General features: G+C 26.9%; 1 protein-coding gene across 2 annotated transcripts; it reads right to left on the bottom strand.

Annotated features, from left to right (window-relative positions):
- Positions 1–308: 308 nt before the first annotated feature.
- Positions 309–4,757, bottom strand: Dgkepsilon (diacylglycerol kinase epsilon). 2 transcript variants are annotated; one of them, XM_083091211.1, is made up of 11 exons: positions 4,610–4,757; positions 3,669–3,889; positions 3,118–3,289; positions 2,885–3,015; positions 2,080–2,227; positions 1,783–2,000; positions 1,550–1,695; positions 1,303–1,471; positions 1,048–1,228; positions 851–987; positions 309–773 (listed from the first exon to the last, which is right to left on the bottom strand). In XM_083091211.1, the coding sequence occupies exons 2-11, from the start codon at positions 3,831–3,833 to the stop codon at positions 654–656; spliced, it is 1,587 nt and encodes a 528-aa protein (XP_082947337.1). In that variant the 5' UTR covers positions 3,834–3,889; positions 4,610–4,757; the 3' UTR covers positions 309–653. The 2 variants fall into 2 exon arrangements, with proteins under 2 accessions (XP_082947337.1, XP_082947338.1); XM_083091212.1 differs by lacking the exon at positions 4,610–4,757 and having other exon boundaries at positions 3,118–3,275; positions 3,669–3,858.
- Between the last annotated feature and the right edge of the window lie 9,340 nt (positions 4,758–14,097).

The following is a 14,097-nucleotide window of genomic DNA, read 5'->3' as shown; positions in this document are numbered from 1 at the left end:
AGAGCTTTCCAAAACACTATAATAAAGTATTTCTTCATTGAGTACTTTTCGAGTTATGAGGCTTGAAATAATTTCTTAATTTTACATAAACCATAAAATATCTAGTAAAATGTTCATTTTTCGATTATCTTACCTTAATACTTTTATGTACAAAATAATGAGAGGAATCAATTGGTGTAAAGAAAAAACATAGTTGTTTCGAAGAAAAAATATGTAATTTGCAATTAACAATTACATATTTTTTCTTAAAAATAACTATGTATTTTCTTTACACCAATTGATTCCTCTCATTATTTTGTACATAACTCGAAAAGTACTCAATGAAGAAATACTTTATTATAGTGTTTTGGAAAGCTCTCGAGATAAGATACAAGAATAAGTAACAAAAAATAGGGGGTTCCATTTAAGAAATTGAAGGTGACCTTCACGTGACCTTCAAACGACTTTTCAAGGTCAAACCAATGACGCCATCTTATGGCCCCCTTCAAGCCATACAACTTTTGTCTGAAACATTTCTTTCTAAAGTGCATAGTTTATGAAATATTCAACCGGTCCGGGACTTTTTGAACACCCTGTATATATACACTGTAATAGTAATCGAACAATAATATATAAGTAAATGCTTTTGTGCAGATTGATATAATCACACATACTCAAAAATTATTGCTCATCAACATAGCTGCTTGATTACAGTATGTTATGTTGAACTCGCAAGGAAGTTGGTACCAAGGCTCACCATCCACTTGCATAGCGCATGGTCGCAATAATTTTATCTGTGACAACAATATTCATTATGTGTATAATTGTGCAGATACAAGATTTTTTAAAATTGCTAAAACTTTAAAAATACCTTCACCGTACTAGCTTGACCAATTCTATACGGTGTCGAGAGTCCCATTTGCAGCTGAGCCATTTGGAATGAAGAATAAAGAGCCACTACTTCCAGTTTGCCATCATTAATACTTTGTACTCCTAAATCCTTGTCGTCTGTGAAACAACATATAATAGTAGTATTAACATATTTATGTCTATCGATTATATATTAACCTTCTTCTCCCATTTTCCATAGATCGACACCAGCCGCCCAAGATGGAATGTTAAGTATCACTACGCTTTCAATGGAGGGCAATTCTGCCTTCTTATCGTCCAAATAGACCTCCAAATTTTTATCGAGATCTTTGCATTCTCTTTCCACGACTTGTTGTGTGCCGAAACATAAATACAACATCTGCAATAGATACAAATTGCTTTATTCAACCTGCATATATAAGTGAGAAAGCCATTTATTTGATAAAAAATTACTTTGTTAAATATCCTATGACTGAAGAGATAAAATCTACTCTCTCTTGTCCGATGAAAATTCAAAGTAACTTGTGCGTCGACACCCACGCTTATGTAATTGTACATAAATAAGGTTTGATATGAACCTCTGAATCCTAGCCCACCGTATGGTTTTATTATCACGGACCACCTAAATTACATAAACTTCATGTACATCCAATTAAATAGGAAAGAAGCGCATATGTCTTACTTTTTATTATGTATGTACCTATCAAGCATCACTTTTTCTGCTGTTTGTACCTGCCTCAGGATCTCTATGGGATCCAAGTGCGAATCGTGTTCCTTTCCCCATCCTAATACTCTAGATAAATCGTTGCCTGTTCCCAGGGGAATTATTGCTACAGATGGAAGAGGCTGTGTCATATAAAAATATTTGTTTGTATTCATATGTGCAGGTGGAAGTATGTGATCTATATTAAAAAAAAAAGAATTTATGTGTACTTGCAACTGAAGTTTATTAATAGTATTCAATAGCCAGGCGATAGTCCCATCTCCGCCTGCTACAAGTATGGTAGATGGAGTTTTTCCTAATAAACGACACCATTCTAGAGCAGCAACCGGATCACGCTCAGCTAAATCCGTGATCTGCGCGGGGTTTAATAATCTTCTAAACAGAGATAAAATTTGGTCACCATCATTATTCCCAGCTTTTCTATTTCCTGCACAAAAAGAATCTTGATAATGCGTATATTCCGAGCTATTTTTACTTTTATTGCAGATTCTTCCTTTTTTGTTTACCAACAACAATGATGGGATTCCAATCAAGCCAATTCGGTCGTATAATAGAACGAAGATGTAACCTGCGTCTCATTGTGCTACGTCGATTTATCACTTCTAAACTTCCTGGCGGAATAATCATTAATTTGAACTTTCCGAAATCACATATCTGTAAAACAAATATAATTTTCCAATCTGTTTTCTTCGCGATGAAACAAAATGTTTTATCGATGGCGCAGCGAAATGCTATTCAAGATTACTATTTTTATTATTAAGATAACTTTATTAAGAGACCAAGAAACTTGATAAAAAATTCGTTTAATTGATTTTAAAAAAGATAAATTTTATATATAAGGGTATCAGGGCAATCTCTTCCCCCCAAAAAAGAGCTCTCGAGAGCTTTTCAAAACACTATAATAAAGTATTTTTTCATTAATATTATCATTATATTTGCAATTAATAATTACATTTTTTTTTTCGAAACAATTATGTGTTTTTTTTTTTACACCAATTGATTTCTCTCATTATTTTATACATAAAAGTATTAAGGTAAGATAAGCGAAAAATGAATATTTTACTAGATATATTTTATGGTTTATGTAAAAATTAAGAAATTATTTCAAGCCTCATAACTCGAAAAGCACTCGATGAAAAAATACTTTATTATAGTGTTTTGAAAAGCTCTCGAGGTAAGCTACAAGAACTTTCTATTGGGAAGAGATTGGCCTGACACTCTGTATGTATTATAAATGACTTCTGTAACATACGACGCTAAAGAAATAAAAAAGATATATCGATAAAATGAAAAAATATCATTAATTATTACTTCAGAGAGGGCAGATTTACATGCTTCGTGAACACATCTCTGACACCAACAACACCACCAGTCCGTGAGGCCGGGCTCTATATCACATTCTTCTTCACAGATATAGCACGTGGCAATAAGTGGTAAATTACCTTTAGACAGAATAAAATATTTTTAGGAGCGAAATTTCTAGACAAAGTGAAATATTTTTAGAAGGATATGTGTATTCATCATGTTAGTAAACAATAATACACCTTTGACCCAATGATGCTTCATCGGTTGATCATTATTAAAAGTTATCGCTTTGCATTTTAGCTGTTTATCGGCAAGCTTTATGCAGCCTCGATCCGCACACACACCGCAAGAATCGCAAAAAAGGCCATCAAGATTCAACAATAGAACTTCGCATATACTACAGTAATATGCCTGTATATTAAGATGCATGTATATAAAAAATAATTTTATATATTTCTTTTATTAAACCTATTATTACTTTAACTTTATGTTAAATACATATTTTTCTCATAACAAAAAGACTTATATGCTATAAAATATATTTTATAGATTAAATAAATATTTCAATTCACATGACACACAAGAGATCATGCAATGGTATAGAAAACTATTATTTTCATGTCAATCTAGCCTGACTTAGAAAAAATACATTATATTTAAAAATGATCATGAATTGAAATTATTTCGAGCCATATTGGAGTAATAGGTAATATTGGATACGGATCTTTTATTTTTTATTGCTATAAGAAACAATCTATCAAAATACTCTCATAAAAATTCTTGAAAATACCTTGGTTGTTCTCTTAATTGGCCTCCAATTATGTTTCTTTGTAACATCTCTAATTTGAATATGAGAACTACTTAATAGGTATCGAAGGAAATTAATCGTGAATACACAGAAAATAATGGTAGACAATGTAGATATAATTTTAATATTCAGTTCTTCGCCCCACATAATGTCAAGTAATTTACAAATGGTATTTTACAAATGGTATTCCAAAAATTTATGACCTGAAATTAACGTAATGCCAAGTATAATAAATATATCTTTTTTCTATAAAAAGATATTCTTATTCTATTAAAAGTACACAAAAAGATATTTAAAAATATTTATATTGCAATTAAGATATTACTTAATGTGCTCTTAACAATACTAATATTTTTGAAATAAATAATGATTTACTCCAATATATTTATTTACCTAAGATATTTTCACAAAATAATGAAAATTATTTATGAATATTTTTTATAATAAATTAAATTAATTATTACAAAAATATCACGAATCAATATGACCAACTTATTGGGAAATTATAAAAAAACCTATTTTTATTGTTTTTCTTAATTTTATATGTATCATTATTTTAATATTTATTATTTGGTATAAGATTAGATTTTTTAAATATTTATTATTTGTGGTATAGAATTAAATAATTAACTTCAATTGAAAGATATTTCTCTTTAGCTTGATATAATTTTTTTAACCTATGACTTAAAATCTCAAATTATGTCAATCGCTATTAGAAGTGGATCAATATTTTCACAATAGTCAGTTCGATATTTGTTTTATGTATATTAAAGGACACGAAATCATGTGAATGTAATAACTCAAATCATTATAAAAATAATGATTTATAATTTTCTCGAATCTTTTTGATAATAACTAATTTAATGTTGCAATAATATGTGATAATATATAATATGTAAAATAAATTTTTAATTCCTACTTACGTTTTTATATGACAGCTACTTTCTTCAAATCATTTGTACATATTATACATGCATATTTGTGTATTATACATCTATACTGTATGTGTATTATTTGGTATCGTTTAACCTGTCACTTACAGCTGTTTACAGTTTCTGCAAAGATTGCTGATCATGCTTTCTAGGAATGGGTATCTCGATTCTTCTCGATTAGTCGAGATTCGATATTTTTCTCGATAAAAATCGAGAATATTGTTTCGATGTCTCCAAATTTGATTAATCAATTGCCAATGTTTCTTTTTATGTAACATTATTAATAGAGAGAAGCTTAGAGCGGCTACTCCGATATCTTTCATATAATAAACGTTTCTTTTAAATATATGAAGTATAGCTGAAAGAGGCGCCTATATAGGAACTACATATCAGTCCATTTAAGAACACACTACATCCTTATATCTGTCCAGTTTAATAAAGAGCGCGCTTTTTAAATGGAAAAGTCATCAAAATGTTATGCTAAGATAAATATTATAAGATATTTATGATTTGAGTTATAAATTATAAATAAAATTAAAATTAAAATTAAAATCAAATTGGAATACTTGTGAAATCATTAAAATGCGTAATTTAGTCAAAATAACATAAAATAAAATAAACTAAAGATATATAATAAATACACTAGTATAAGAATATTCTAAACAATACAATAATATTATATTTTATTAACTAAACTAGATTAAATTAAATTAGAAAAAAATTATGATTAAAATTATTTAATATAGAAGACAAACATATATCTTTAATTAATAATGCAATATAAAGTGGAAATGTATAGTTTTATGTTAATAATAAAAATATATAAAATTTAATGATTAGATTTTATGTTTGCATTTTTCCGCTTTTAGGATGTTATGTATGTTTAAAACTATAATTAAAACTATAACTTAAACAAACTTAAGAAATATTGTTTGAAAATAAAAATTTACAGACAACAATGCCAATAGCAGAAGATAATTATTGTTATATAATAATTAAAAATTAAACTTTAAATTAAAGTCAAGTTAAGTTAATAAGTAGAATAATATTACATCACACTTATATGCGCGAGAATATTTTTAAAATCTTAATTTGTAGGATAAATTGATTTAAGACTGAGTAAATATTCACATAAGTAGATAATAATGATTTGATCGGATGTGGAAACTCGATATCTTTGAGTAGGTTTTTAATTAATGAAATCTTTGGACATATCAAAGTATTGATATTGTCAGAATATATGATTAAAATGATTAATTCTAGGGTTCTATAGATCGTACAAAAGTAGGTGAATTTACGATCTCATGGACATTTCCCAAGCTTTCAGTACTGTATTACATCCATTTTAAAGGCACATGGAATTACATAACTATGTTTATTTTCCGATACTGTGGATAAAATTATCTTTGGCTTACAACAATAAATTGTAGAACATGTCTCATATATAGATTTAATTGTATATTTCATTAACTGAGCTTATATTTCCTATTCTAGCATATATATAAACATTGATATACATTATTATTATATTTTTATATACGCATACATATACTATAGATGATATCCATTACAATAAAGAGAAAACGAAAAAAGAAGATAATCTTTAACAGATTCAATGTTTCTAGTTTTAAAACAATTTCAGAGAATAAAATAATCTTTTTACACAAAATATCCCAATACATTTTTTATATTTTAATAATTTTTATTAAATGTTGCAAATGTATATGCACATATAGACACAGAAAAATTCTATATATAATATAAAAAATATTTCCGATAACAAAATTAAGTTTTATTTTATTAATTGCGAATCAAAAATATAAAGTTTATCAATGCCAAATAATTTCCTTGAAATATACGATAAGTAAAAGAATTTTCTAAAGATACATAATTTTTTTTTGAATGCCCAATTATATTAATTATATGTTAATTATATACACATAATATTAAAATAATATTAAATATTAGAAATGTATGTTAATATTAATAATATTTATACAAATTATAAAGCATAGTAATTAGAAAAACATATAGGAGTACACGGAACATTAATATTTTATGTCAAATTATTTACATTAAAAGGACTGTTCTCTAAATTTATTTTTTATGCGATATTGATAAGTTTATTATTAATAAAATTATTATTAATTAAAATTATTAATTAAAATTGTAAACTTTCTACAAATAATTAAATTATTAATTTTAATGAAAAAAATTAGCTTATTAATATCAAAAGAATTAATACACATGACATTAAATTTTTTTCTTTTTTGGAATCTAATAAATTTAAATCTATATAAATTTAAAAATTAAATTTAAAAAATAAATCTATTACTTATATCCATGATGAAAATTAAAAATTATATAAGATGAAAATTGTGTATAATTTATTATTATATTTTTTCAAATTTTTATAACTTAAGAAATATTTGCGTATTTTTAATAAAAAGGAAAAAAGAAAAATAGTAAGATACCATATTTTTTTGTAATATTTAAATTTCTTTATATTAATTTATTGAAATTAAAAAAGAAAAAAGAAGAGATCGTTGAAAAATAATATAAATTTTATTTTTAAATTAAATTTTTTAGATTTTATGTGCGATATCTCATGTATCAAAAATTTAAGATATAAAATACGAAATATTTATTTTTGAATTTATATCAGACGAATTGTCCAATATTTCAGGTGACAACATTTGTTGTCATATAAAGGTGGCCTTCGCGGTGTACAACGTATTGTTGATATACTCTCACTCAAACTCGTCATTCATACACCGAAACTAGAACAGGAAGGTTGCTGCTTCGTGTATCGTCGGATTATTTTACGAGAAAATGCGACTATTTCTTACATTTATTATAATTAGCGACATGTAAGAAAATCGAAATGATCTTAATGTATTTTCGCGAGTAATGAGTGTCAAAGTTTTTCTTGCTCGAACTTGGTCTTGACTTGTTGATTCGAAGTACAATTCTCACGCGAAACGGAATATTGGTTCGCAATCACGAACGTGTTTGCATAAGTGCCGTACAAAGTGTCGCACGTTTATTATCATGCCGCATAATGAACAGTTTTCTATATTTTCACGAGAAATGCAACGAACTCTATAAGTACAATAATTCCAAAAACCTAAGAGGAGAAAAAATTTATAGAAAATATCGGGAGCTGATGAAGCATTCTTAGAAAGTGAGCTATTTTATTTATATATTATTTAAATATAAATTTAATTAAATTTGATCACTCTCTCTCTCTCTCTCTCTCACATATTTATTCCTGTGTGTATTTGGTTTGTTTACTTGAACTTAAATAAGAATTACAGGAAAAACGTTTATTTATGGTGTATTTAATTAAGAAACATGTATTAAGCTTGTATTAAGAAACATAGTATTTTTGGAAATTATATAATTATTTCATTAAATATTTATTTTATTATTTTTTTAAATAAAATAAAAGAAATTATTTTAACCGATATGTACATAGCCGATTACATTTCGCTAAACTTGACAGTCGTTTTTGTATGTTGAATGTGTGAAAAATTTGCAAAAATTCAAGAAAACAGGAAAAGATAATAAACTATCATTCTTTTGCAATAACTGAATTTCACTATATTGATTTATTAAAATTAAATAAAAAAGATTCTTAATTTAAAATAATACATTTAGTTCTTTTAAAATATGAAATAATTCCCATAAACTATTACATTAATTTATTTAAACAATTCCTCTCTCTTTTAATCAAAATCAAATATTTTAAATAAATATTAAGTGAAAGAGAGAAAAAGGGAGAGAGTGAGAGAAAAAGAGAGAAAGAAATACATTAATAAGTTAATAAAAAATTAATCCATAATTTTAAAAAACATAATATTTCACACACACACACACACACACACACACACACACACACACACACACACACACACACACACACACACACACACACATACATATATTCATATAAAATTTTTCGATAATAAGAATTCATAACAACACAGTATTCGGCCTTGACGACGTATACGCGCTATTGTTGTGCCGCAACCTTGTTATCATTCACACAACGTCACTTGAATAGTAAAATACTAGTGTGCGAATGCTCTATATATTGTCAAATTTCATTTTTATACACAATCGCAATATGTATCGAAAAATAATTTGTGATTATTATAATTAAAATGATTAATTAACTTTTATCAATGATACAAAACTATATTGCGATATATCTTTATCGAAGCACGTATGTATTTCGATTTAAATAAAAATCGAAGCAACAAAAAGTAAAAATTATAAAATAAATATAATTATAAATTATAAAATTACTTTATAAAAAAATTTGTAAAATTATAAAATCTTATAAAATCATTTTGTTACGGTCCTTATTTTTAATAACAATTATTTCTTTAATCATACTTAAAGATTCAAACATATGTACGATGCTTTAAATTTTCTGCTAATTTGAATTGTCATTCAAATTGAGATCGTGTAAAACATAAATTGTAAAATCAAATTAAAGAAATTAAATTAAATTAAATTAAATTAAATGCACTAAGTAATAGAATAATTTGAAATTTAAGAAACAGAATATATATATTTTGCACAATTTTATTCTGTATTGCTTTATAATATTTTGCGCCGACAATAAATTAATTTGCGTGTTTAACACTTTCATTTTATTACAATGTAAAGTATCATTGTTTATCGTGAAATTTATTCTATCGAAAAATCTATTGTGTAAATAATCGGCAAATTTAATTCTATTTTCGGATATTGTATAATCGAATAGTTATTTTAAATATTTTAAATTATATATTTATTTACTTATGTTCAAATACACACACCATATATATATATATATATAATTCCTCAAAAATAAAACAAATTACAAATTATATAAAATAACTCTTCCAACGGATATATCTTGACATTGGAGGAAGGGCTTATTGTTAATACTTGAAAGGTTTATCATGAAAGAGCAGTTAAATAAATGCTTTTACAGCATTATCATGAATCGCAAATAACTTACATGTAGAGAGTGCATTTAATACATTGAATGCACACATTAATCGGTTTTTAATATGTCGCGAATAATTAATAGTATATATTGATGATACAGTATATTGTAAAATTTCAACTTCAGCTCGACAAGAACGGTCTGACTTGAATCTATTAAAATTAAATCCATTGCTCGTTAAGCGCAGGGTAAAATCATCATCATTTAATTTTCGTTTTTTTTTCCACTTTAGGTTTAACTCTTGCTTGAAATTACTACGTCGACTTAAAATTCTTCGACGATTCTTGCGTGAAATGAGAGATTGCTTCGCGATCGCGGAATTCGAGAGTGCCGTTGTAGAGTGTAAAGTGTCACGCGTTCGTTTTTATTATAAATTCACGAGTGCCGTTTAAGTTTTCGCTCGATCAAGTGAGTACCGTGCAAAGTATCGCACGTAATAAATTGAATGAATTTTTCGCAAGTATGTGTGAATTAATGTGTGAACCTTGACGATGCTGACAATTCTGACAACCTGAGAGGAGGAGGAGGCTTAGGAGAGACATCATACATCGGTGAAACAAGCTTATGGTAAATATTTATTATTTGTATATTAGTTGTCATATAAATCGCATACGCGCATTAATTCCGTTTGTGTATTTATATGATTTAGCAAAGAGTATTAGAAAGAGAAATATTATATAAATATAAAAGTTTCTATTTAAAGAAAATAATTTTTTCAGATTTTATAAAATCATTCCATTATGTATCTATTAATTATTGTATGCATCGCCGAAAAAATTCGGCGAGTATAATAATTTTCAAAATATTAAATATTAAATATTAAATATTAAATATTATTTTGGGCGCTGCTATAATTTGAAGTTTATATTTTTATGTTACAGATCAACTAATTTTAATATCATCAACTCTGCTGCTACGCATCGATCGATGAGTGACAAACTTTCATTTTATTTTAAGAGATAACGGATAACATAACGAAAATATATAGATAGATTCGTTGTCTTAAAATGGATACATAGAAAACAAATTATACTTTATGTATAGATTTAGCAGATTTAACAGATTAAATCGAACAACTTTTGATATCTCTCTCTTCTATCAATATAATATATTAATATTGCAAAAATAAAAATTATAAAGGATAATTCTCTCCTTGTTAATAGACAGAAGTCTGATAACCGTCTTCACGAGAGGCACGAAATCGCGTGATCGCAAGCTTTGAAGCATTTTTATATCGATTTATCGCGAAGTTATTCTCAAATTATATAAAATTATTATCAAACTCTGTCCAATTTATGAATGAGTGATCGTATAAGTGTGCGCAGGAATGCGGGGAGTAAGATAGGTCGCGACTACTACGCGCACGATAACACAGGTACACAAAGTTAATTTGCTCAGTCACGTGAGTACCGCGCGAGCGTTCCGTCACGTGCGCGAATCAGCTGTTCATCGTCACGTCGTGCGATTTACGTGACTCGCATGCCTGCGATCGCGCGTTTTCGTCTGTATCATCGATAGAAATACTTCCGATAAAAAGAATCACAGCGAGTTGAGGCAAAAATATTGCAAAATATCAAAGCCGAAAATATAGAGCGATAATATTATCTTTATATTATTGCACAATACATATATGCAAAATATATATAGCAGATTCTTTTTTTTAAACTTAAAATATATTTAACACGGTAAAATTTACAATAATTATAATATTTGTATATAAAATATTTTAACATTGATGTGTAACATTCCGTGTGTTTAAAATATATTTATGAAATTAATTACTATTAATTATTAATATAGAAGGAAAATTAGATTTTTATAGTTTTATAATATTTTATACAGAAGTTTTCTATAAAATCAAATGAATTTTTAAAATGATAATTTTTTTAGAGTTTGGAGTTATCCCTTTCGTTAAAATTATATGGCTCATATTTTATTTCTTTAGCAAAAATTTATATTTCTTTAAATTTATTCTTAAATCAGCTCTTCTTAATTAACACTTTTTAAAAAATTATTTACCATCTTTTTTTTAAGGTTCTTATTAAAAACAATTACATTATCTCAATAAATGAAACAAATTTTAGATAACAATTCTTCTAAAATATGTTCTATTAATCGTTTAAACGTATTATAAAGTCTGAAAGAGATAAGTGTCAATTGCCAAAACCTATTTCTAACTATTTCCAACCGAAAATGCTGTTTTCTCTTTATCAGGCAAATAGATATTCAAATATGTATATATTCACTAGTACCTACTCTTTAAATCTAAAGAAAGAGAATAAGAGAAATCAAAGTTAAAGTAGTGAAATCAAATTTTTAAAATTATCTAAGAATCATATAATCTATAAGAGAAAGTGAATAAAAATCTTTTATCGTCGCGGGTTCCAACTTTCTATAATTTCAACTTTCAACTTATAATTCAATTTCAACTTATTACTCAACTTTCTATAATTCATACAAAAATGGATAAATCCATCATTATTTTAATCAAAACCGCAAGTGACATGCATGAGTTGTGAGATTTCTTAATCACTTCAATAATCCTTCCTTAAATTCACCTTAAATCATCTAAACTTTTTAAAATGTATATTATATATATATATATATATATATATATATATATATATATATATGTATGTATGTATGTATGTATATATGTATATATGTACATATGTACAATAAATATTGAATAAAATAATTTTTATTTTTATTTAATATTTATTATGTTATTATAGAAGAATTATCGTTACAAAAATATAAACAAAATTAATAATTAATTAATCTAGTATGTTTTCGAGAAATTGTTATTTCTTATTTGAGAGTCAATTTTGAACAAAACTTTGCGTAGCTTGAGAAATGCGCTGTTCGCTACCGCCCTCTCGAAATGCTACAGCTAGATTATGAAACAGTAAGACTGAATATCTAGAATGCATGATAATAGAAGAAATATAGTTACATGTATTTATTTTGCCGCATTTTTTAAATTATATTAGACATTATTATTTATAAGTCTTTCAAGAAGTTATTAAAATATTAATTCATTAAAGTATAACGTGTCGGATTTGCTTAATAATACATATAATTATATTATTATCAATTTTATATGAATTGTATATATTGAAATTGGATATTTTTTTCTAAATTATATTAATTAGTATTTGTACGATTTATAAATACAGTAATGATCGAAGATAATAATATTTTCCGCGAGTATTAATTCTAATATAATTTATAATATACATTATATATATTCATATTTAAAAGATTTCTCTAAAACATCTTAATTGCGCTTAGAGATATTATTAAAATTTTCTCTGGCATTCTATTGCTATAAGATGTCAAATATGATAAAGATGTAAATAATTTATTTTCTTCAATTAGCTCACTTTAAAAAGGCTATGTATTAAAAATGAAAAAACAGATTTACAGCGTGAACACACACGATATAGACACAAAATCATGCACAGAAAAAATTTTATTTATCTTAAAAAAAAATTAATGGCACAAAAGTATTAATCAAATGAGATAACAATAAAATGCCTTCATACAATTACATTAATACAATCAAATGGTTTTCATATTTTCTGTAACATATGAATTTTAAAGTAATGTTCAATTTGGAGTAACGTTCAATGAAGCATAAGATAAGAATTTTGGAGTAACGTTCATTTTGAAGTAATTCTAAAATGAATCAATCATTTGTAAGAGAAAAGAGCTCTTCTTTATCGCGTATCAAGAAGCTCTTTTCTTCACCTCGTCGGGATATTTTATCATAGAGAGATGGCGCTCCGACGACTATCAGAAGATCCCATCGTCGTCATCATCATCATCATCATCATCATGATCATCATCATCATCATTATCCATAGGTCACTTCCTGTACTTACACTATCGTTCACCTCTTGCTACCGTTGACCTCCCGATCAGTCGGCTACTGACTTAGTTGAAGGAGGACGTGCTTACCTCACTGTCGAAAACGACGGCTGCTGTTTGCAAATTGGTCACGGTCGTGTACCGCGGTCATCTTTCCTAAGTCAGCCAGTCCGACGTCGGCAAATATGATCGTGAGGTCGCGAAGCGGGTGAACGGGTTGACGTGACGCGCATCCGAGCGTGCGAGACTTACAAGATTGATCTATCATTGTCTTGTCTGGCCGCCGTCTGGACGGTTGATTGCCATCGCGGCAAATATTATTATCTTCCCAGAATTCCCGCGGCCGATTACCGATTTCGCGTCGTCTCGCAACTGCAACTGCTTTGTGGGAAAATGTAGGAAAATCATCGATATTGAATCTTATTTTGCATACAATTATATATAAGCCATAAAGTTAGAAAATTTCCAAAGGAATTTGATTTAAAAGTGAAAAGTAAATAAAAAAAAAAGAAAAAGATAGAAAATAATGCAATATCAAGATTTATCATAATATATAATATAATACGTTTTTTATAAATGATATTTTGAATAAATAATTGTATAT

The sequence above is a fragment of the Camponotus vicinus genome, unplaced genomic scaffold (assembly GCF_025532165.1).
Source record: "Camponotus vicinus isolate PSW18456_S1 unplaced genomic scaffold, iyCamVici1.0 SCAF_2, whole genome shotgun sequence".
Lineage (NCBI taxonomy): Eukaryota > Metazoa > Arthropoda > Insecta > Hymenoptera > Formicidae > Camponotus > Camponotus vicinus.
Note: the sequence above shows the minus strand (reverse complement) of the source record. Positions and strands in the feature narration are given on the sequence as shown.